We start from the raw sequence: 24,475 nt of genomic DNA, 5'->3' as shown, positions 1-24,475 counted from the left end.
CCTGTCAAAGCGTCTCCAGTAATCGTCGTTTCAAAATCACGGATTCTTAGGGCCGGCCTGTGGCTCACTAGGGAGAGCGTGGTGCTGACAGCACCAAGTCAAGGGTTAAGATCCCCTTACAGGTCATCTTTAAAAGAAAAAAAAAAAATCACGGAATCTTATTGGCGAGACTGGAGGAGCTGGACGACCCTGATTGGCTAGTTGGACCTCGAACTAGGCCTTCACCCCGAGGATCGGGCGATGAGTGGGCGGGATTTGGAACTGAACCCCTCATTTCATTGGTGAAAAGAAAACTAACCAGGAACTGTTCGGAAGCGTGATTGGCTGTTGCTAGGAAACCCCAAGGCTTTATGGGCCCTGAATACGGAAGCCGGGAGGGCGCAGCACAGGCACTACCTCGAGGAAGTTAGCTGCCGGAACCCAGGGAGTGGTGGAGAGGAGGTGTCTGGGGCCCTATGGCGACTGAGGAAGCTAGCGGCAGCGACCGGAAAGGACAGGAGGTCGAGACCTCCGGCACCTATTACCGGTTGGAGGAGGTGGCGGAGCGCAGCTCCTCGAAGGAAATATGGCTGGTGATCCACGGGCGAGTCTACGATATCACTCGCTTCCTCAACGAGGTGGGGCCTGGGAGGTGGGCGCCCCCTGGGAACTGCTGGGGTGAGGGGTGAAAAGGCAACGTGGGGTGTGTATAGGAGGGAAACGAGGCCTGGCTAAGAGCGATAAGGCGTATAAAAAGGACCACGACCCTCTGAGAGGGAAACTGGGGAGCCTTAGGTCTGTGTGCACTTCAAGCCAGCAGTAAATTCTGTTACTTTGTATGGTATCATGTATTATACTTATTGAGCAGTTGGTGTGTGCTAGACTAAACTGTAAGCCATCCTTATCTACATTTTATAGAAAGGGAAACTGAGGCTCAGATTGGTTGAGGACTCAAGGTCACACACACACTTAACGGCCTAGATCCGTTTGAACCTAGGGCTGAAGTGCTCCAAACGTGCTCTTTCCAGTAATTCCATTTTTGGTTTTCATTTTTTTAAGAAGCCGAGACTTTCCCTCAATTATGCTGCTGCTTTTATTTATTTATTTTTTTCTTCTTTCTAATTTAAATTGACCTGCGGCTAGAGGTCATGAGTTGACCCCCCCACTCACACCTTTTTTTGGGGGGGTGGGCATTGACCGGGGTTCTGTCACTCTCTAAAATCTTCAAGCCCGTTGTATTAGATCTCATGACATAAGTTCTCTTTGAGACCTTGGTACCACGGAGTGATTTTTGTTTTTTTTAATTTAAGAAAACAGTATAGATGTTTTCATTTATTTAAACTAACTTTATTGAGTATGTAGATACAATAAATTGTGCCCGTTTAAAATGTACAGTTTGGGGGCCGGCCCGTGGCTCACTCGGGAGAGTGCGGTGCTGATAACACCAAGGCCGCGGGTTCGGATCCTGTATAGGGATGGCCGGTTTGCTCACTGGGTGAGCGTGGTGCTGACAACATCAAGTCAAGGGTTAAGATCCCCTTACCGGTCATCTTTTAAATAAATAAATAAATAAAATATATAGTTTGATGGGTTTTGCCATGTATTTGCCTATGTAATCACAACCCCAATTAAGAAATAGAGCATTTCCATTACCTTGAAAAGTTCCCTTTAGCTTCTTTGCAGGCATTCTCTCCAAACCCAGGCAACCATTGATATTCAGCCACTGAAGATTAGTTTGAGGCTTTGATTCTTTTTTTTTTTTTTGTGGTGTGGATCATTTGATTTTGAATAACAGGTTAAACCTTGTAGTCAATTCCTTGTGGATTCTTGCATACTATACTATAATATATATATAATATATATAATATATAAATATAATATATATAATATAACATAATAAAAATACATTACTGTAACTGAGAAGAAAGTTCATTTCTGTTCTTTCTCTGAAGCAAATATACTAGTAAAATATTTTTTCTATTTATTTGGGGCCTGGGAGAGAAATCTCTACATCCTGACTCATAATTCTATAAAAACTTATATAACTTAAAGATTCCTAAAAAGGACATTGTTTTTAATAAATCTTCCCAGTCGATAATAAGTTAAAAAACTCAGAATTTAGTAACTTCTTGCATTTTATGGTGTACAGCATTTTATGCTTTTAAAAGTACTTTTCCATTATTTCATTCTCAAAACAACTAGTTGAGAATTACCTGGATAGTAGTGATTCTTATTTTAACAGGGCTACAAGAAACAGTTCAGAGAGAGTCCACACTTTTTCAACTGTAAATGCTTGCCTCAGGGCTGGAAGCCTGACCTGGTCGGAGCCCCAGCTCTGTAACCATTTACCTTTTCTTCCAACTAACACCAGTGAAGGTGTCATTCCACGCGATTGTGCAGTTTTTGGATCTGTGCTTGTGGACCTCAGAACCGCAGGGCATCCACCCATGTGGAAGGAGGAGGGCTTGGGAACCTCCCTCGGCCTCACTGGCTGCAGCCTGGGGTGGGTGGATTCCTCCAGTGGCTGCTTCATGGATCCACCACAGGTTTTTCTGAAGCGATTTACAAGTTTTAATACAAAGTAGTCTACATTCATTCCAAAAAAAAGAAAAGAAAAGAAAAGGAACAGGTTCAGAGAGATTCTGGTTATATAATTGATTAGTGGCAGAGTCTGGCTTATACACATCCCTTGATTTCTCTTGTCTATGTAGCATTACTTCAAAAGTATAGCCTTAGCTATAGTCCTCTGGTGTTTGCCTCACAATAAGTTTCATTTTAAAGCATAGTTTATGATGGGTAGGCAATCATATTTTTCACTTTTGGTTTCATTTTCCCTAAATTTCTTGATTGATTCAGAATAGAAGGTGAGAGCTGGCCTGTGGCTCACTTGGGAGAGTGTGGTGCTGATAAAAACAAGACCATGGGTTCAGATCCCTGTATAGGGATGGCTAGTTAGCTCACTTGGGAGAGCGTGGTGCTGAAAACACCAAGTCAAGGGTTAAGATCCCCTTACCGGTCATCTTTATTATTTATTTATTTATTTTTTTTTTTAAGGATCCGAACCCATGGCCTTGGTGTTATCAGCACCGCACTCTCCCGAGTGAGCCACGGGCCGGCCCATCTTTAAAAAAAAAGAAAAGAAAAAAAAAAAAAGAATAAATGGTGAACTTGGAAGGAACATTCAGTGCTAATTCAGTGTTAACAGAGAAATTATTAATGCAGTCTCAAGTAGTGGCTGCTGACCTGTTTCAGCACATGCTGATGTGGCTAGAGACATCACTAACGTGCCAGCACTTCCACTGAAGCTTGAGCTACAGATCTTTACCTGCAGTTAGGTATTCTTACAACCTGTTCTATCCCTGTTCTCTTGTTCATTTAAAGCCTATTCATTCATTCACTTACTCATTAAAGTATTTATTAAGGCTTCACTGTGTTCCAGATATTGTTCTAGGTGCTGGGGATAGTACTGAATAAACATTTATGCCCTTATGGAGATTACAGTCTACAGGAGGCAGACAATTAGCACAGTAAATAACTAAAATATATATTATGTCAGATAGTGGGAAGTGCTAAGAACAAAAGTAATGCGGGGAAGAGGACTATGGACTGTGGAATGAGATGAGGGGGTGAGGATGAGGGGTTGAAACCTTAGGTGTGATGGCCAGAGATGGCTTTATGAAGAAGACAACTAGAGTAAAGACCAGGAACAAGGTAAAGGAGCTAGCCATGTGGATATCTGCAGGAAGAACATTCCTGGCGGAGAGAGCAAGTTTCAAAGGCTTTGAGATAGGAATATAGGTATCCTATATCCACGGTTGGTATCCGTGGGGGATTGGTTCCAGGACCCTCTCAAATTCCAAAATCCCTGGATGCTCAAGTCCCTTACATAAAATGGCATAGTATTTGCATATAACCTATGCATATCCTCCCGTAAACTTTAAATCATCTTTAGATTACTTGTAATACCAAATACAGTGCCTACACATCATTCACATGGATTCAACATAGTACTCAGTGCATGGCAAATTCAAGTTTTTGAATTCAAGTTTTGGAACTTTGTAGTATTTTTTTCACGAATATTTTCGATCCGTGGTTGGTTGAATCCACAGATGTGGAACCCATGGATATGGAGGGTCCCCTGTACATCTGGTATATTTGAGTAACAGTGAGGGAGGCCACAGTGGTTGGATAGTAGTACATGAGGTCAGTTTGATTGGGGGAGGGCACATCATGTAGGGCTTTGCAGGTTTTAGGAAGGACCTTGGCTTTTGTTTTGTGATGGGAAATCACTAGAGTAGAAGAATGATGTGATGTGACAATGATTTAATAGTATCATTCTGTCTGCACAGTTAAGGAAAGACTGAAGGAGGGATAGGGCAGAATTGAGGAGGCCAGTTAGGAAGCTGTTGTAGTTTTAAGGCAAGAGATGATGGCATGGACCAGAATGGTGGCAGTGAGGGCAGTGAGAAGTGTCAGATTTAACGAGGCATTGGATGTGGGAAATGAAAGAAAAAGGAGTCAAAGATGACAGCAAGTTTTTGGCCTGTGGGTCTGGAAGAATATGGTCACTATTAGATGAGATGGGGAATACTTACATTGGTTTTCATTTTTCTTTCCAATCTCAAATCACTTTGAGATTCCTCCTTAGCAAAGGGTTCCTAATCTGAATATCCTGCATCTATTGCCTTTTTTTTTGGTTGATGACTATGGTTAGTGTTTGATACCAGAGTTTGAATGTGATAATTTAGAATTAGTAATATAATTGAGTTATCTTTTCCCTAACAGATTGATTTTGCATTTTTTGGATCAATGCTATTGGTTTAATTTATTAAGGTCATGAATGAAAATAGTACACATTATAGTCTTTCCACTATTTAGTAGTTTAGAAAAGTCACATACTGTCTTATGGCATTGACTAGAAAATATCAAAGTGCGTCTTCCTTATCAAGGATGAGTATGATTTTGTGAACCTTTGTTTCAGTTAATTATATGTGATGTTATATACATATATATGCACACACACATATGGTGTGTGCTGGATTGCAATGTAAAATTATTTTTTTACTGTGTCACAAGTGAAAATTTGGAAGTCATTGACTTGTGTATGAATAGCCATTTCTCACAAGAGTAATTTAATAACACATTGTGCTATTTTAAAGTGTTATATGTGTTTTTTAGTAACTGTTGGCATAAATGAGAATATTACTTTAGGACCTGTCTCATACATGGAATAATTTATTCATGCAACAAATGTTTGTTAAGTGCTGACTATATCACTGTATAGTCACTATATGCACTGTTGCTATATGCCGTGTATTTACTAGGCCCTGGTGGTATATAAAAGTAAACATGGTCCTACCCTCTAAAAGCTACCATTCTAGGGGAGAAAAACAACAACAACAAGCAAATGAAATAATTTTAAATTATGGTACTTGCTATGAAGGAAACAAAGAGTTAAGAAATATAGGGGGACATCTACTTTAATTATAGTGATCTGGGAAGGCCTCTGTGAGAAGATGACTTTGTTGAGCTTATGAGCACAAACTAGCTTTGGGAAGAATATGCAAAAGAGCATTCCCAACAGTATTTGCAGTTAAGAAGAGTTTGGGACATTAGTGGGAGTGAAAATTTATGGCGGTAGTATGGTGAATGAAGGGTGAGACTGGCCAGAGAACTTGGCAGGAGCCAGGACATGCAAGCCCTGGCAGGTAGTGTGGATTCGATCTGAAGTGTAATGTAAAACCACCAAGGTGTTTTAAGATGAGGGGTGACACTGAAGTAATTTATTTTTCAAGTAGATTACTTATGCTGAAGAGTCAAGAATAGGTTAGAGGGAAAAGCCGTCCAGAAGAGAAGAAAGTAAAACTCTTTCAATCCCACAAATTTGTTTGAATCCTTCTGCATCTTCCATTCACTACTTATGCACAAATATGTACAAATATTTACAGAAATAGAATCATAGTATTCTTTAATTGAATTATAGTATCTATTAATTGATTTGCTTTAATAGTAATCCTAGTATTCATTGGGTACTTATTATTCTAAGTGTTTTACATGTAATTTCTCTCTTAACTCTCCTAGCAACACATTTTACAGATGAGAAAAGTGAGGAGCAGAGAAGTAACTTTCACAAAATCATAAAGTTAAGTGGAACAGGTGGGGTTTGAACTCAGGCAGTCTGACCCTATAGCCCATGCTCTTCTTAACCATTACTTTAGGATCTGCCTCAATTTTTTCATTATTGGAATCAGGCCTGTTTTACAGCTATCTTCTTTCACATTTTAGATATAATTTGGAAGGATCGGGAATGTGATATAGGGAAGTTAGAACAGATACCTCTTTTCTGGAACCTACGTGATTTTTTTATTTTTTAAATAAGTCAAACAGCTATACAGTGAAAAGCTGCTTTCCCCTGTACTCATTTCCACTGCTTCCTGAAGTTAAATACTGTTTGTGTATCCTCCTGCTTTCTCTTTGCATATACAAGTGAAAGTGAATATAGTCCATCTTTTTTTTTAAATACAAAACTTGGCAGCATGCCACATACACTGATGTGTACCTTGCTTTTTTCTCTTAACCATATATGTCAGGGATCTTTCCGTATCAATAATGGAATACTTCTTCACTATAGCTGTATAGGATTTGTTGTATGGATCATGATTTAAGACGTCTCCTATTGATAAACATTTGGGTTTATCAATATTTTGCTATCTAGTTTGTTTCTCCCAAGTCAACTTTATTGAGATCTAATGTACAGACAATAAAATGTATAGATTTTGAAAGTAGAGTTCAATGAGAAAATGTCTCACCTGTGTAATCACTATCACAATCAATATATAAAACATTTCTACCACTTTTTTTTTTAATTGAATCATAATTGATTTTACATATTTTGGGGGTTTAATGTTGACATATGTTGATCAAATCAATATTATTAGCATATATATTGTTACAAATCATACTTAATCTTTGTGCCCCTTGTCCAGTCTCTCCCTATCCCCTTGTCCCTCTCCCCTCCCACCTCTGAAAACCCTAGATTTCTTCTCTCCTTCTGAAAGAGTAATGGTTACTTTGTTGATTTGTTGCTTAGATGCTCTGTCCAATGCTGAGAGGTGTGTTCAGGTCCCCCAATATTATCATAGAGCAGATGCTTCTTCTGTCACTGTGGAATGGGCTTTGTGGAGCGAGACATCCTCTTCTTTTCTTTGGTCTCTGCTGGTGACTCACCTTGTGTCAATGCACTCCAGTGGCTGGTGGACCATCTGTGTGATGGTTGTGGCACCTAGCCTCTTTCGTGGCAGCCGTGGTTATTATGGTGGCTGTGGTGGGCCACACACATGGAGGTGATGTTTTTGGCATGCTCCTTGGCACTGGTGGTGTGCCTGGTGGAGGAGGGTTCAGTGCGAGCATGCCTCAAGACCCTGGGCAGGCCCCGAGGTGCTGGTGGTGTGTCTGGGCTACAACTAATTTTTTGTCCTTTGCTTACTTCTAAAATGGGGGAACTTCCTGTGGGGACCAGTACTTGAGCTGTGTCGTTGAGCTAAATTGCTGCTTTGCTGCTGATTCCCTAGGGAAGGCTTTTTGTGCAGCTCAGGTTGACTTTATAAGTACTTCCAGCTCTCCAGAGACCTGGTGCACCTGGGTTGTGTGGAAACTCTGATCTGGGCCTGAATCTTTTCATCAAACTGCATCCCATGCAATTCTATATTCCTGACCAGTCTCCTTTGAGTGGTCCTTCGCTGATTGGGGTGCCGGTCAGTTGTCCTTGCTGTGCCCCAGTGTTCCCCCAGTGGGCCTGTATCCCCCACTGCCCATGCTGCAAACACTTCTCATGGGACTTGCCATGGGCTGGTTCCTTCCAATGACTCACCGGCCTCTGAGTGGCTCCTTTTTTTCAGTTGTTGTGGCTCCTTGCTCCTTTGTGGGTCCATGGGAACCCTATTATTGGTCTTGCTGGCCTGGGAGCCACAAGTCCCTCTTCTCCCCTGCCGCCTCCAAGCAACTTCATCCGAAGGGCACAGCTGTGGCTTTTGCCGGCTCCTGCTCTGTGCGCTCAGCAGCTCTAGTCTTAAAGTGGCTGTGGCAGGAAATAGTTGGAGCAGTGTTTTCTTTCTCTCATCATGGCTTCTTCCACCTTCATGCACTCCATAGGTCTCTCCTCCTCTTCCCCTGAGCTCTAGCGGCCCTAGCTTGGCTGTTGTTGCTTTTTTATAGTTGTAAATTGGTTGATTTGTGGGAGAGAGTGACGCTGGGGACTGTCTATTCCACTGTCTTGACCAGAAGCCTCCATTTCTACCACTTTTATCCCTGTACAACCACTGATTTGATTTTTCTTTTTTTTTCTTGACCGGTAAGGGGATCGTAACCCCTGGCTTGGTGTTGTCTGCATCATGCTCAGCCAGTGAGTGCACCGGCCATCCCTATATAGGATCCGAACCTGCGGCCTCGGCGCTACCAGTGCTGCACTCTCCCTAGTGAGCCACAGGGCCGGCCCTGATTTCTTATACTATAGAACAGTATATACTCTCTGTCTAGCTTCTTTTGCTCAACATATCTATGAGATTTACCTAAGTATTTTTTTTCTATGTATCAGTAATTTGTTCCTTTTTATTGCTTTTTATTTCATTGTATGAATAGACTGAAATTTGTTTACCCGTTTACCTGTTGATTGGCGTTTGGCTTGTTTCTAGTTTTGGGCTATTGTGAATAAAGCTGCTATCAACTTTCATGCACAAATCTTTGTGTGGTATATGTTTTCATTCCTCTTGGGTGAATATATAGTAGTAAAATAGCTAGGAGTGAGATTGCTGGTTCATATGTCTGTGTAACTTTTAAAGCAACTGCCAGACCTTTTCCCAAAGTGTTTACATCATTTTATACACACACCAGCAGTGTATGGGTTTTCCATTTTCTCCGCATCGTCATTGACACATTGTATTTGTCAGTCATTTTACTCTTAGCTATTCTCATGGGTGTGTAGTGGTATATAATTGTGGTTTTAACTTGTATTTCCTTGATGAGTAGTGATGTTCAGTATCTTTTTATGGGCTTATTGGCTGTTTTGTCTTTTTGTGAGGTGTCCAATCTTGCCCATTTATTAATTGGGTTGCTTGTTTTCTTATTACTGACTTGAAAGTTTTTTCTAATGGTTTTGAGGTCCAAGTGTTTGTTTCAGTTTCCTACTTTACCACTTAATACTCGTAGTTGTGTAACCTTGTGGGCATATAACTCTGTAAAGGCCCTTTCTCATCTGTAAAATGGAGGTAATAGGACATACTTCACAGGGTGGTGGTGATTGTTACAATTAATTTAAATATAAGGACTTATTATGGTACCTGGGGTAATAAGCTCAGTAAGCATTAGTGGTTACTTTTGTTATTAATAAAAAATTATATTGTTTCCTGTAGCATCTTTTGAATGCTAAGTGGCAGGTGCTTTGAAGGCTTTAAAGGTAAATTAGATGCCTTGGACTTACTGGGAGAATCTGTGCACAAATAATTGTCATGCAAGGTAGACATTGGCTTTGCCTTGAGGAAGACTGAGAATGCAGGCTCTAGTGCAATCCTATGGTACCCCTGAAAGCTTCAGAGTTTTACTAATAATTCCTACTGGATTTCTCCAAGGCTGGTCAAAAGAAAGTGAAATTTTATTGTTACCTAGCTGGTGGAATTAACATATCTATAGAAAGAATGCTCTTTCCTTTAGCGGTCTGAAGTGGTTAGTCCTAGGGAAGACTAGAAATAAGATGAGGCAAAATTTAACCTCTAGCAGTGCCTGGGCGGGGTGACCTGATCAATGAATCTACTTTCATTTATTCCTTTTGCATGTGGGCTTGGGCATGTGCATAACACTTGTGTGTGTGCATGCGAGAACAGAGTGAGCACCCCCTAGATCTCACTAAGTTCCAAGCACTGTGCTGTGTTCTGAAACAACCATGGATATGACAACCATGGTCGCTGTTCCTATGCAGTTTACCCAGTCTGTTGGGGAAGGAAGACATTAAATAAGTAATTGCAGTTGTGATAGATAAATCCCGTGAAGGTGCCTAAGGACTCGCTCGGGAGAATGTATAGCAATGGGACTTAAAACGGTGGGGATAAGGGTATCAAGTTACTTTTGGATCTGCAGACTTGAACTTCAAACCCTGCGCAGCAGTGACTTTGCCAGCGTTACACCCTTTCTGGCAGTCAGCTAGTTTGCTTCTCCTAGATGATACCCGTTTTACCAGGTTCATTCTAATCCAAATGCAAATAGCTATGGACCTGCACCATTTTCTCCTGTTCACCACCCAGGTCTGTTATATTTCTCTGCCCTGTCAGACTCTTTTTTAGGAAGTAGTTTTTGTCCTCTCCAAAATTTTAACCTGCATATTTTATTTTGATGAGGTAATGTGTTTGGCTAGAGGTCCCTTTTTCCATCACCCAGGTTAATTTTGCAGCTTCCTCAATCTTAATGTTTCTAGATTTCATTTTCCAAGTCAGGTGGCCTCTAGTATATCTCCATTGTTATATTTTTATTACATCAGTATGGAATTTCCACCTGCAGAGCATTTGTGTAACTTTTTTCCAACAAAATTTTTATTCTGTAACTGTTTGTCATTCTTCACATTCTGCTCTTTTCTTTCCAGCAGTCCTCTATTCTTTCCACAGAATTAGTAATCTGGAAGTATGATTTTCCATTAGTAATTTGTCCTCTTTCTTTTCTCTGTTAAAACAAAAATTTTTTGTCCTCTTTCCAATAGTATTTAGTAAAGTAAGTGAACTTAAGGAGAAGTCAAGAGGCTTCCTCTACTTCCCACCACATATTCTTTGGATCGTTGAACTGAATAAAATCTTTCACAAGAGGACATTACAAAATTTCCTTTGTAGCTATAAAGTATTTCATTTTATTACTACTTGACTGAGATAGGCATTATTTCATCATTTTTGATAGTATATGGTCTTGGTTGCAGAATAGTTTATTAGAAACATTTTATTTGTAACATTGTATAGATGAGATGCTTACAGTACGTAAGTAGAGACAAGTTCCATCAGTGTTAAAACATGAAGGCCATCCAGGTGAAAAGAATCTTTTTTGCAGATTTACATGAGACTTAGATATAAAGCAGGTCCTAGAAAAAAATGGGAAATAAATACTGTCTTCTATTAGGTTTACTTAATAAAGGTAGGGAGGAATTTTTGATTGTCTAAAAGATTTGAAGATACAGACAATTTAGATTACTTAGAATAGCCACACACTTTCTATCTTATTTGCTTTCTTTTTCTGTGATTCAGACAAAAGCAAATTTTTGGCTAATATTAATTATAGGTATGTACACCTAGCTTTATTCTTTTTTTATTTTGGTAAAATATGTATATCAAAATTTGCTATTTTAACCACTTGTAACTGTTTAAATCAGTGGCATTAAATACATTTACATTGTTGCACAACCGTCATTACCATCCATCTCCAGAACTTTTTCATTATCCCAAACTGAACTCTGTACCCACTAAACAATAACTGCCTGTTCCCCCTCCTCCCAGCTGCTAGTGATCACTGTCCTACTTTCTGTTCCTATGAATTTAACTACTCCAGGTACATCATATACAATGTTTGTTATTTTGTATCTGGCTTATTTTGCTTAGCATAATGTCTTCAAGGTTCATTCATGTTGTAGCATATATCAGAATTTCATTCCTTTTTAAGGTTGAATGATATTTCCTTATATGTATACACCACATTTTATCTGTTCATCTGTTGATGGACATGGGTTGTTTCTACCTTTTGGCTCTTGTGAGCAATGCTGCAGTGAATATTGGTGTACAAGTATCTGTTTGAGTCCCAGTTTTCAATTCATTTGGATACATATATCTAGGAGTGGGATTGCTGGGTAATAAGATAAATTCCATGTTTGGTTTTTTGAGGAACCTTTAAACTGTTGCCCATAGCAGCTGCACCATTTTACATTCCCACCAGCAGTGTATAAGGATTCCAGTTTTTCCATATTGTCTCTAACACTTATTTTTTTATTTGTTTGTTTTTTAAGTTATAACCATCCTAGCAGGTGTAAAGTGGTATCATTGTGGTTTGATTTTCATCTCCCTAATGACTACTGATGTTGAGCATTTTTTTCTGTGCTTATTGGCCATCTGTATATCTTCTTTGGAGAAATGTTTATTTGAATTCTTCGCCCATTTTTAAATTGGATTGTTTGTCTTTTTGTTAAGTAAGTTCTTTATATATTCTGCATATTAATCTTTTATCAGATATATGATTTGCAAATATTTTCTCCTGTTCTATACATTGTCTTTACTTTCTTGATGTCATTTGAAGTTTTTTGTAGAAATTGACAAGCTGATTTTAATCTGTATGTAGAAATACAAAGGGACTAGAATATCCTAAACAATTCTGAAAAAGAAAAAGTTAAAAGATTTTTCACACTTGCTGATTTGAAGACTTACCATAAAGCTATAGTAGTCAAGACAGTGTGGTAGTGAAGTAAAGTTAGACATATCAGTTGATCAGAATATAATCCAAAAATAAACCCTCACACATATGGTCAATTGCTGTTTGACAGAGGTGACAGAGTAACTAGAGAAAAGAGTAGCCTTTCCAACAAGTGGTGCTGGAACAACTGGAGATCAGTATGTAAAAAAAATAATAATCACTTTATCTCTGCCTCTCATGATAAACAAAAATTCAAAATTGATCATAGACATAAATGTGAAAGTTAAAACTATAAAACCTCTAGGGAAAAAATAGAAAATCTTTGCAACCTTGGATCAGAAAAAGATTTCTTAGGGAAGATTCAAAAAGCAATAACCATAAAAGAAACAAAAAGTTAAATTCATCAGTATTAAGAACTTAATGCTGTTCAAAAGACATTGGTAAGAAAATGAAAAGGCAAGTCACAGACTGGGAGAAAATATTCGTAATATATGTATCTGACAAAGGTACAGACTGGGAGAAAATATTCATAATAAATACATCTGACAAAGGTATTCAGAAAATAAAAAGGATTTCCCTAGGATAATGTGACTCAGTAGGTATGAGGTGGGGTCTGTCTGCACACTTAAATAATCAACTGAAGAGCTTCCTTCTTTTTTTTTTTTTTAAGTGCTCTATTAGGTTTCAGAACATCAGTTAAAGGACTGAAATAGTAATGTGGCTGCAATTTTTGAAAATTATTTACATAAAAATAGTAGAAAAAAATGTCATTTGCATGTTGTTTTTCTTGAAGTGAAAATGCCTTAAGTCTGGATGTGGGCATGTGAAAATCTCTGTTAGGTAATTATTCAAGCACAGGAGTTGACAAATAAGTCAATGCAACTGAATTAGAGTTTTAAAAAATGTTCCTATTTATGCATGGGAACTTAGTATATGGTAAAGGTGGCATTTTATTTATTTATTTATTTGTTTATTTATTTATTTATTTATTTATTGTCTTTTTCGTGACCAGCACTCAGCCAGTGAGCGCACTGGTCATTCCTATATGGGATCCGAACCCGCGGTGGGAGCGTCGCCGCGCTCCCAGCGCAGCACTCTACCAAGTGCGCCACGGGCTTGGCCCAAAGGTGGCATTTTAAATTAGTGGAGAAAAAAATATACTCATTAGTAAATTTACAGAAATAAATTTGAGATGGAGAAGAGCTTTCCCTCTTCCTAATTTTCCAGGTCATCAAAATTTAAAGTGGGAAAGGAATCCCCAAAATAGTTACTGTGTAGTCTCTCTACAGTTTTGCTAAGCATATGTACTTGTAGATTAGGTAGTGGTAACCCTGCATTTAAATGTCTCTTTTTCAAGTGTGAGAAGTAATATATTCTGATCTTAAATTAGAAAATGCTGAGGTCAGTATTTTATTTGTATTAGCATTATTTACATGTATCTATATATGAGGGTACTTAAAAATGTTTGTGGAAAAATGGAATTAAAAGATAATACAAAAAAAAGAGGCTTCTGGTCAAGATGGCGGAATAGATGGTCCCCAGCATCACTGTCTCCCACAAATCAATGAATTTACAACTACAAAAATGTAACATCAGCCAAGCTGGGGCTGCTGGAGCTCAGCTGAAGACAGACGTATGGAACTCATGAAGGCGGGAGAAACCACGATGAGAGAAAGAAAAAACTGCTCTCAGTGTTTCGGGCCACTGCTTTAATGCTGGAGTGCATGGAGCAGGAGCCAGCAGAAGCTGCAGCTGTGTCGTTTAGGTGGAGTTACTTGGAGGCGGAAGGGGAGGAGAGGACTTTGGTGGCCCCCAGGACAGCAAGACCACTAATAGCGTTCCCATGGTCCCACACAGGAGCGAGGAGCCAGAACAGCTGAAAAGGGGGAGTCATTCAGAGGCCAGTGAGTCATCTCAAGGGACTGGCTCAGGGACCATCCCATGGGAAGTGTTTGGAGCACAGGAAGTGTTTGGAGCATGGGCAGTGGGGGAGATGGGCCCACCGGGAGAACAATGGGACACAGCAAGGACAGCCAATCTGTCCCCCAATCAGCGCAGGACCACTCAGAGGAGACTGGTCGGGAATGCAGAATTGCATGGGGTGCAATTTGATGAAAAAGCTCAAGCCCAGATCAAGAGTTTCTACACAACCCAGGTGCACCGAGTACCTGGAGAGCCAGAAGTACGTATAAGGTCAACCATTAAGCCCTGAGCTGCACAAAAAGCCTTCCCTAGGGAAACAGTAGCAAAGCAGCAGTTTACTCAACCACACAGCTCAAGTACTGTTTCCCACAGGAAGTTCCTCCATGTTAGAAGTAAGCATAGGACAAAAAGTTGGTTCCAGCCCAGGCACACCAGGAATGCCCTGGGGCCCACCATGGGACATGAGGTATGGAGCCAGGGGCAGTACCTCTGCCCACAACCACTCACATGACCAGCACCTTGGGGCCCTGCCCAGGAACCTGAGGATTGGAGCTGGGACCAGACCCCACTCCCACATCCAGGCACACCACCAACACCTCGGGCCACACCTGTGGGCCCACCTGGGGACCTAGAGCTAGCAGCCGGGGACTGGACCCCCTTCCCAGACCAAGGCACACCATGACAACACCTCAGGGCCCCACCCTGGGGCCCAAGGCATGGAGAAGGGGACCAGACCCCCCTCCAACAACCAGGCACACCATGCCAGTGCCCTGGGGCATGGAGAACGGGACCGGACCCCCTTCCCGCAACCAGGCACACTGCACCAGTGCCTTGAGGCCTGCCCAGGGACCCGGGGCTTGGAAAAGGGGACTGGACCCCCCTCCCATAACCAGGCACATCACACCAGTGCCTTGGGGCCCACCCAGGGTCCTGGAGTATGGAGAAGGGGACTGGACCCCCCTTCCCACAACCAGGCTTACCATGCCAGTGCCTCAGGACCCACCCAGGGACCTGGGGTATGGATCTGGGGACTGGACCCCCCCACAGAACCAGGCACACCGCTAGCACCAAGGAGCATGCCAAAATCATCTCCATGTGGGTGGCCCACCACAGCCACCACGACATCCATGGCTGTCACGAAGGCGGCTAGATGGCACAATTGCCACGCAGATGGTCTGCCAGCCACTGGAGTACATTGGCACAGGAAAAGTCAACCGCAGAGATCAAGAAAGGAGGAGGATGTCTCTTCCCACAGAGCCCATTTCAGAGTGGTGGAAGAGCCATCTGCTCTATGATCATATTGGGGGACCTGATTGTGCCTCTCAGCACTGGACAGATCATTTGGACAGCAGATCAACAGAGTAACCATTATTCTTTCAGAGGGAGTGAAGAAATCTAGGGTAATTAGAGGGGGGAGGTAAAAGGGGATGGGGAGGGATTGGACAAGGGGCATAAAGAATAATTACAATTTGTAACAATATATATGCTAGTAATATTGATTTGACCAACGTGTCTCAATGTTGAACCCCAGAAATATGTATAATCAATTTTGATTCAATAAAAAATTTTTTAAAAAGTGAAAGTTAACAACAACAACAAAAAGATAATACAACTCTGACGTCTAGCCAGTCAACTCAGTTGGTTACAGTGCAGTGCTATAACACCAAAATCAAGGGTTCAGATCCATGTGCCAGCCAGCCACCAAAAATAAATAAATGAAAAGTTAAAAAAAAAAAAAAAAAAAAAGATAATACAAATCTTTCCATGACCTTTTGAAGTATCATCATATATTAGGATTGGAAGTTGAGCTTTTGACTTGGAGCTGCCATTGTTGACCTTCCTGGTAACAAGGTCAGTAAAATCCTTTTGCTTTTGGTATCACATTGCAATTGTGGAAGTGTGTTAATTAAGAGCTTTAAATGGCTAAGGCCACCTATAGGGCAAATATTGAGTAATAAGATACCTGGGTGTGTCTCAAGCCTTTCCTTTGGCTTCCTGTTGAACTGAATATATTACTATATAATCTTTTGCTCCCAATAGAGCATTATTGTTTTATTCATATTGGCTGATAATGGGATGGTTTCACCCTCTTCTGAAGTTGCACCTGTTTTTCTTTCTTGAATCTAAATATAAATAGACTTATCAATGGAAAAAAATTTGACACAAACTTTGAAAACTCAGTAATTCCCATATACTCTCTCATTAGGTAATTAAGAACTTCATTTGAGTTAAATTTTCAGATAACTGAAGCTTAAGTCTTTGAAGAGCGGAAGTTCTTACTATTGAAGTCCAATTTATCACTCTTTTATCTTTGGCAGCTGTCAAGTATGGGGATTCAGACCCTTGACCTTGTTGTTATCAGCACTGAGTGAGCTAACTAGCCAACAATTTATCACTTTTTTATGGTTATTGTTTTTGTATCCTCTCTATGAAATCTTTGCCTACTCCAAGTTTTTTTTTTTTGGTGGGGGGATGGCTGGCTGGTATGGGTATCCAAACCCTTGGTGTTGTCAATACAATGCTCTAACCAACTTTTTTTTTTTTTTTTTTTTTTTTCTTAACGAGTTTGATGGAAATCTTTCTAAAATGAAGCATGTTCTTATGAGACTTTAAAAACAGACTGTAAGTGGGAATTCTGGGAAGATGGCAGAGTGGGAAACATCAGGAATCCTCTTCCCCACTGAGACAAAAAAACACTGGCAGAGACTGATGTAACTGTTTTGGGACTCTCGAGTCTATTGAAAGCTTGCAAGTTCCAGGGGAAGGTTTGGATGACAAATTGCAGTTAATTCCCAGCATAGCTTGAGCAGCTCCCATCTCCCACTCCCTAGCACTGTGGCAGGTAGCTGTGCAAGTGTTCCTGAAGGAGCTTGTATACAGCTTGTGGGAGCCAAGGTGGGCAATAGAGATGCTGTCCTCCAAATATCAAGGATTTATTTTCTAATCACAATTGCTGTTTCTGATCATGGAGGTGCATGTGGGCAGCCATTGTTCTTGCCCTTCCCCCCACATTGTTTCAAGCCCCTTTCTCTCTGGCTGAAGTGACTTCTAGGGAATTTAAAGGGCTGGTGCCTGCCTCCTCACCCCCACCCATCATTTTTCTCTTTTTCTCCTTTGGGAGCCAGACAATAAAGACTAGGACATTCAAAAGCAACTACATGTATGGGGGAAATCAGAAAGTGCCTACACATGACTAGGGAAAAGTGCAGGCTCAAAAAAGACCTTAAGTTTATACCTCAGCACAGAGACAGCCTACAGTAATTAAAAAACAAACAAAAAAACCCAGCAAACCCTGGGGAATGGGGAGATTCTGATGTTCAGTGTTACTACATTATTAGATTCAAATGTCCAGTTTTCAACCACAAATCACAAGTAATACAGGAAGGTATATCCCATTCAAAAGAAAAAGTAAACCAGCAGAAACTGACCCCGAGGAAGACCTGATGGCAATATCTACTAGATAAAGACTTTAGAACAACTGTCTTACAGATGTTCAAAGAGCTAAAGGAGGATTGGAGAAAGCCAAGGAAATGTTGTGTGAACAATGGAAATATCAATAAAGAGATAGAAAACCTAAAACTAAATCAAAAAGAAATTCTAGAGCTGAGAATTAAAGTAACTGAAATGAAAAATTCACTAGAGGGATTGATAGGCAGATTTGAGCTGGCAGAAGAATCAGCAAACTTGAAGATAGGACAATTGAAATTATTGAGTCTGAGGAACAGAAGGAAAAAAGATTGAAGAAAAATGAACAGAGCCTAAGGGACCTGTGGGACAACATCAAGTGGACCAATATACACATTGTGGGATTCTCAGAAGGAGAATAGAGGGAGAAAGGGGCAAAGAGAATATTTGAAGAAATAATGGCTGAGAATTTCCTAAATTTGATGAAAGACATGAATATAAACCTCCAAGAAATTCAATGAACTCCAAGTAGGATGAACACAAACAGACCCACACTGAGACATGTTATAATCAAACTGTCAAAAGACAAAGAATGTTGAAAGTAGCAAAAGAGAAGCAGCTCATCACATACAAGGGATCCTTCATAAGATTGTGAGCAGATTTCTTATAAGAAACTTTGGAGGCTAGAAGGCAGTGGGACTATATATTCCTAATGCTAAAAGAAAAATTGTTAACTAAGAATCCTATACAAAAAATGTGGGAGAAATTAAGACATTCCCAGATAAATAGAAACTGAGGGAATTTGTTGCCACTAAACCTGCCCTGAAAGAAATGCTAAAGAAAATTCAACAGGTTTAAATGAAAGGACACTAGACAGCAACTCAAAGCCATGTGAAGAAATAAAGATTGTAGTAAACACATGGGCCATTATAAAAGCTAATATCATGCTAACTTTGGTTACAATGCATTTTGTTTTCTACATAGTTTAAGGGACTTGTGCATTTTAAAAAGCAATTATTAGTTTATGTTTGGGGGCACACAATGTATAAAGATGTAATTTTATGACATACACAGCTGAAAAGCATGAGGATAGAACTGTAAAGTAGCAGTTTTATATGTTATTGAAGTTAAGATGGTACAAATTCAAATTAGAGTGTTATAAGTAAAATGTTAAATGTAGTTCCCGCAGTAACCACAAAGAAAATAGATATAGAATATACACAAAAGGAGAATAGAAGGGATTAAACTGTTTCACTATAAAAAATCAACTAAACACAAAAGAAGATAGTAATGCAGGAAATGATGGGCAAAAAACCCTATAAAGCATATAGAAAACAAATAGCAAAGTGACAGAAGTAAGTCCTTCCTTATCAGTAATTAAATGTAAATGGATTAAGCTTTCCAATCAAATACAGATTGACAGGATGGATTAAAAACTATCAGATTAAAAAAAACTATGAGAGATCTTTAAAAAGTTCATGGGAAAAATGTGTATTGTGAAAAAACTGCATGGATTTCAAAATTCTTTTTCACCAAAATAAACTTGTACTAACTTGTTATATGTCTGAATAGGATCTAGTTTGAGGCACTAAGAAGGATAGGTCAGTTTGAAAAGAGTCCCTATCAGAGCAACATGAATTCTACTAAAATCGAAGCGAAAACAAACATCAAATTTATGAAAAATCTTGAGTGAAAGAATGGTGAAATCACTGATGCTTTGTGAAAAGTTTATGGAAACAATACCTCAAAGAAATCAGCAGTTTACAAATGCATAACTTGTTTTAAGAAGGGACAAGACAGTGTTGAAGATGAAGCCTGCAATGGCAGACCATCACATCAGTTTGCAAGGAAAAAATTAATATTGTTTGTGCCCTAATTGAGAGGACTGACAATTAACAGCAGAAACAATAGTCAACACCACAGACATCTCAGTTGGTTCAGCTTATACAGTTCTGACTGAAAAATTACAGTTGAGCAAACTTTCCACTTGATGGGTGCCAAAACTGTTGTGCCCAGACCAGTGGCAGACAAGAGCAGAGCTTTCAATGGAAATTTTAAACAAGTGGGATCAAGATCCTAAAGCATTTCTTCAAAGAATTGTAACAGGAGATGACATGTGGCTTTACCAGTACAATCCTGAAGATAAAGCATAATCAAAGCAATGGCTACCAAAAGGTGACATCCAATCAATCAAAGCAAAAGCATACCTGTCAAGAGCAAAGGTAATGGCAGAGGTTTTGGGGATGCTCAAGGCATTTTGCTTATTAACTTTCTGGATGCCCAAAGAAAGATAACATCTGCTTTTATGGGAGTGTTTTGAGAAAGTTAGCCAAAGCTTTAGCAGAAAATACCCAGGCAAGCTTCACCAGGGAGTCCTCCTTCACCACGATGGTGCTCCTGCTCATTTCTCTCATCAAACAAGGGCAATTTTTCTAGGGTTTCAATGAGAAATCATTAGGCATCCACCTTAAAGTTCTGATTTGGCTCCTTCTGGTTTCTTTTTATTTCCTAATCTTAAAAAATCTTTAAAAGGCACCCATTTTTCTTCTGTTAATAATATAAAAAAGACTTCATTGATGTCATTAAATTCCCAGGATCCTCACTTCTTTACGGATGGACTAAATGGCTGGTATCATCGCTTACAAAAGTGTCTTGAACTCGGTGGAGCTTATGTTGAGAAATAAAATTAATATTTGTTTTTATTTTTTAATTTCATTTTTCCATCAGCTTTTGTATGTGTGTGTGTTTTGTTTTAGTGGCTGGCCAGTGCAAGGATCTGAACCCTTGACCCATCAACTTTTTGAAGTCCCCTCGTATATGCCATCTACAAGAGACTCACTTTAGATCCAGAGACATCAATGGTCAAAGTAAAAGGATGGGAAAAGATATTACATGCAAATAGTAACCAAAAGAGCAGGGATGGCTATACCAATATCAGACAAAGTAGACTTTAAGTCAAAAAAGGGTTTCAGTGGGCATAGAGTTTCAGTTTGGTAAGATGAAAAGAGTTCTGGCGGTGGATGGTGGTGATGGCTGCACAGCAGTGTGAATGCACCTAAATACCACTGAACTGTGCGCTTGAAAATGGTTACGGTCGTGTTTTAGTCCATTTGTGCTGCTATAACAGAATACCCAAGACTGGATAATTTATGAAGAATAGAAATTTATTTCCTCACAGTGCTGGGAAGTCCAAGGTCAAGGTGCTGGCAGGTTAGGTTGTCTGGTGAGGGCTGCTGTCTGCTTTGAAGATGGCACCTTGTTGCTGCATCTTCTGGAGGGAAGGAAAGCTGTCTCCTCACGTGGCTGAAGGTGGAAGGGCAAGTGAGCCTCTTTTATAAGGTCTTAATCCCATTCAGAAGGGTAGGAGCCCTCATGACCTAATTTCCTAACTGCCCCATCTCTTAACACCATCACATTGGCCATTAAATTTCAGCACCTGAATTTTGTAGAGGCCACATTCAAGCCATAGCAGATGGTAAATTTTAATTGTAACAAAAGATCTCCAGGCTGTATGCAATATAAATCAATGTCTCCATTAACTGGGACCAATTACTGAGGGCATTGTTTATTCTAAATTACCATAGCTATACAATACTGTTTCTTTTTTAATAGTCTCTTATGCTTTATTAACTTTCGTGTCTAATATGCTTGTTGATATGACTTTGGTTTGGGTAGTTTAGTCATATGACTTTCGTAGGTTTTGGTTGTGTGTAAAATGAAAGTCAAGTCCAAATGACTGAAGTAGTAACAGTTATTTCTGGCTTCTGGGGAGATGCTCTACTCCCCACCTACCCCCTTCATAGCTTACTTGTGTTTTCAGGGATTGAGGTAGCCAGAAATTTCATCAGGGTTGTTACTATAATAGTAGCATATCCATATCCTTTAACTAATTTGGTTTTTGCATCTCACTTAAATATGTTTTTTCAATTTGAATAATGAGGTATAAGTATGTTACATAGTTTTAGTACTCTTTTTGTTGTATGCTCCAAGCTCCTGAGAAGTTTGGGCTGTCAGAATCTGTTATTGGCTAATAATGCCAAATGGGAGGGGATAGGTATTTCCTGACACTCCCAAGATTGTAGTCTGGTTAATGGGTGCAGTGTTGCCCAAATGAGAAGAACCCAATATTGTTACTAAACCTTAATTTTCAAGGTTTTTGAGGTAGTTGAGGTTTTTGAGGTAGTTGAGGTTTTTGAATAATTGTACAGTCAGTAGAGAGTATGAAATCTAATTCAGAAAGTTTTATCTAATAGACAAGTTTTTTTTAGCTTGAAGAGTAATAATATAGGAAAAATACTAAAATGACATAGGGATGCACTCTTTTTCAGAAGCAGGCAGAACAAGGCATCGGTATTCTCGGGTTGTTACACTTTTATTTGAGTAATTCAAGGCACATCAGGTATTATTCTTTTAGTTAAACATAACGCCTGTAGGTTCTAATGCATTCTGCATAACTAATGGCACAAGTGTTCTCCGGCCCCCTCAACCTTTTGGTTCTTCACATCAATCTTCAACCCTGAAAAACAAAACAAAACAAAACAATAAAGTTAATAAAGAATCACTAACAAAAACAAACAAACAAACAAACAAACAAACAAACAAACAAATCTTCAACCCTGAATCACCTGCTTCTCTGGCTCCACTTTTGGTTTCTGCTCTCCAGGCAGTAAAGTGGTGCTGGAAAAGGTTGTGAAACTGGGAATCACCACAAAGTAAATGACCTGCCACTCAACAGACAATCCTGTTTGTCTCATTGGCTTCCTCTAACACTTTTTACAACAGTTATGTCAGATTTACGTATTGTCCACACTTACTTGGGGGAAGGGGTGGGAGAAGGCAATATAAGTTTCTTTATCTGAACTTGTTTCTTTATACCATCCGTTTATCTTCTACAGTCTTAGAAGATGAGTTGATTTTTTCGCCCTCTAATCTGTGCCCTGATTACACCCCTTTTTAACCAGGATAAAACCCCAAGTTTATATGACTCTTCTGCTCTTAATTCCTTCCATTAAATTGTTCTTTATCTTCAGATTGGAATGGGTTTCCCTGACTTGAAAATAACTTTTCTTTTTTTTTTTTTTGTGACCGGTAAGGGGATCGCAACCCTTGGCTTGGTGTCGCCCACACCGGGCTCAGCCAGTGAGGGCACCGGCCATCCCTATAAAGGATCCGGACCCGCGGCGGGAGCGCCTCTGCGTTCCCAGAGCCGCACTCTCCCGAGTGTGCCATGGGGTCAGCCCGAAAATAACTTTTCTTAATCTAGTGCTTCTTCTGTATTTTCACGGCACAATTTCTCCTAGTGTGCTATATTTTGCCTCTATTTCCACTCAGAATCCTAGTAAGGTTTCCATCCCTACAATTTTACTGCAACTACAGTCTAACAGAGTTGACCTCCGTACTAAAACACTGACTTTTTCTTTGCTTTCATTCCCCTTGACTTCCCTGCAGCATCTGGCAACCTTTGCAAAATGGCTTGCCATGGGCTCATTTTTCAAAATAACTGGTTTATTGAGATAATTCACATATCATAAAATTCACCCTTTAAAGTTTACAATTCAGTGGTTTTTATTACATTCAAAAGTTGTGCAGCCACCACCACTATCTAATTTCGGAACATTTTTATCACCCCAAAAAGAAACATCATGCCCATTAGCCATCACTCCCCATTTTCCTCCAGACCTGTCAGCTCTAGGCAACCACTAATCTTTCTCTCTCTATAGATTTGCCTGTTCTGGACATTTTGTGTAAATGGAATCATACAATATGGCCTTTGTGACTGGCTTCTTTCATTTAGCATGTTTTCAAGTTTTATCCATGTTGTAGGATATATCAGCACCATTACTTTTTACTACCAAAAGGTATTCTGCTGTATGGCTATACCATATTTTATTTATCCACCAGTTGATGGACATTTAGATTGCTTCCACTTTTGGCTATTATGAATAATGCTTTTATGACATTTATATATAAGTTTTTATGTGGATATGTTTTTTTCTCTTGGGTATATACCTAGGAGTGGAGTTGCTGTGTCATATGGTAACGTTATGTTTAACTTTTGGGGGAACAGCTAAATTTTTCCACAGCAGCTGTACCATTTTGCATTCCTACCAGCAATGTGAGGGCTCCAGTTTCTCTATATTCCCATCACTCGTTATTGTCTTATTTATTGTAGCCAGTCTAGTTGGTGTGAAGTGGAATCTCACTGTGGTTTTGAGTTACATTTCAATAATGACATTTGAGCATATTTTCATGTGCCATATTTGTATATCTTCTTTAGAAAAATGTCTGTTAAAATCCTTTGCTCATTTATTATTTATTTTTTTGGCGGCCTTGACCCCTATGCTCATTTAAAAATTTAGTCATTTATCTTTTTGTTTGTTTTAGTTTTAAGAGTCCTTTATATATTCTGGATATGTCTTGTCAGATATATGATTTTCAAATATTTTTGCCTTTTGTGGGTTTTCTTTTCACTTTCTTGATGGTGACATTTGAAGCACAAAAGTTTTTTTTTTTTTTTAAAGATGACCGGTAAGGGGATCTCAACCCTTGGCTTGGTGTTGTCAGCACCACGCTCAGCCAGTGAGCTAACCGGCCATCCCTATATAGGATCCGAACCCGTGGCCTTGGTGTTATCAGCACCGCACTCTCCCAAGTGAGCCATGGGCCGGCCCTTGAAGCACAAAAGTTTTAAATTTTGCTGTCGAGTTTATTTTTTCTTTTTTTGCTTTTGTTTTTGGTGTCT

General features: G+C 39.6%; 1 protein-coding gene across 1 annotated transcript in view; it reads left to right on the top strand.

Annotated features, from left to right (window-relative positions):
• The first annotated feature begins 371 nt into the window (after nucleotides 1–371).
• The window catches only part of LOC134388464 (cytochrome b5 type B), a 45,783-nt gene continuing 21,679 nt past the window's right edge, over nucleotides 372–24,475 (top strand). The window contains exon 1 of the mRNA XM_063111527.1: nucleotides 372–617. Coding sequence (XP_062967597.1) covers nucleotides 456–617 — 162 coding nt within the window. The 5' untranslated portion in view covers nucleotides 372–455. The remainder of the gene's footprint in view (nucleotides 618–24,475) is intronic.

This window comes from Cynocephalus volans, chromosome 10 (assembly GCF_027409185.1).
Source record: "Cynocephalus volans isolate mCynVol1 chromosome 10, mCynVol1.pri, whole genome shotgun sequence".
NCBI classification, from domain to species: domain Eukaryota; kingdom Metazoa; phylum Chordata; class Mammalia; order Dermoptera; family Cynocephalidae; genus Cynocephalus; species Cynocephalus volans.
The sequence above is the reverse complement of the archived record's forward strand: the minus strand, read 5'-3'. Positions and strand labels throughout refer to the sequence as shown.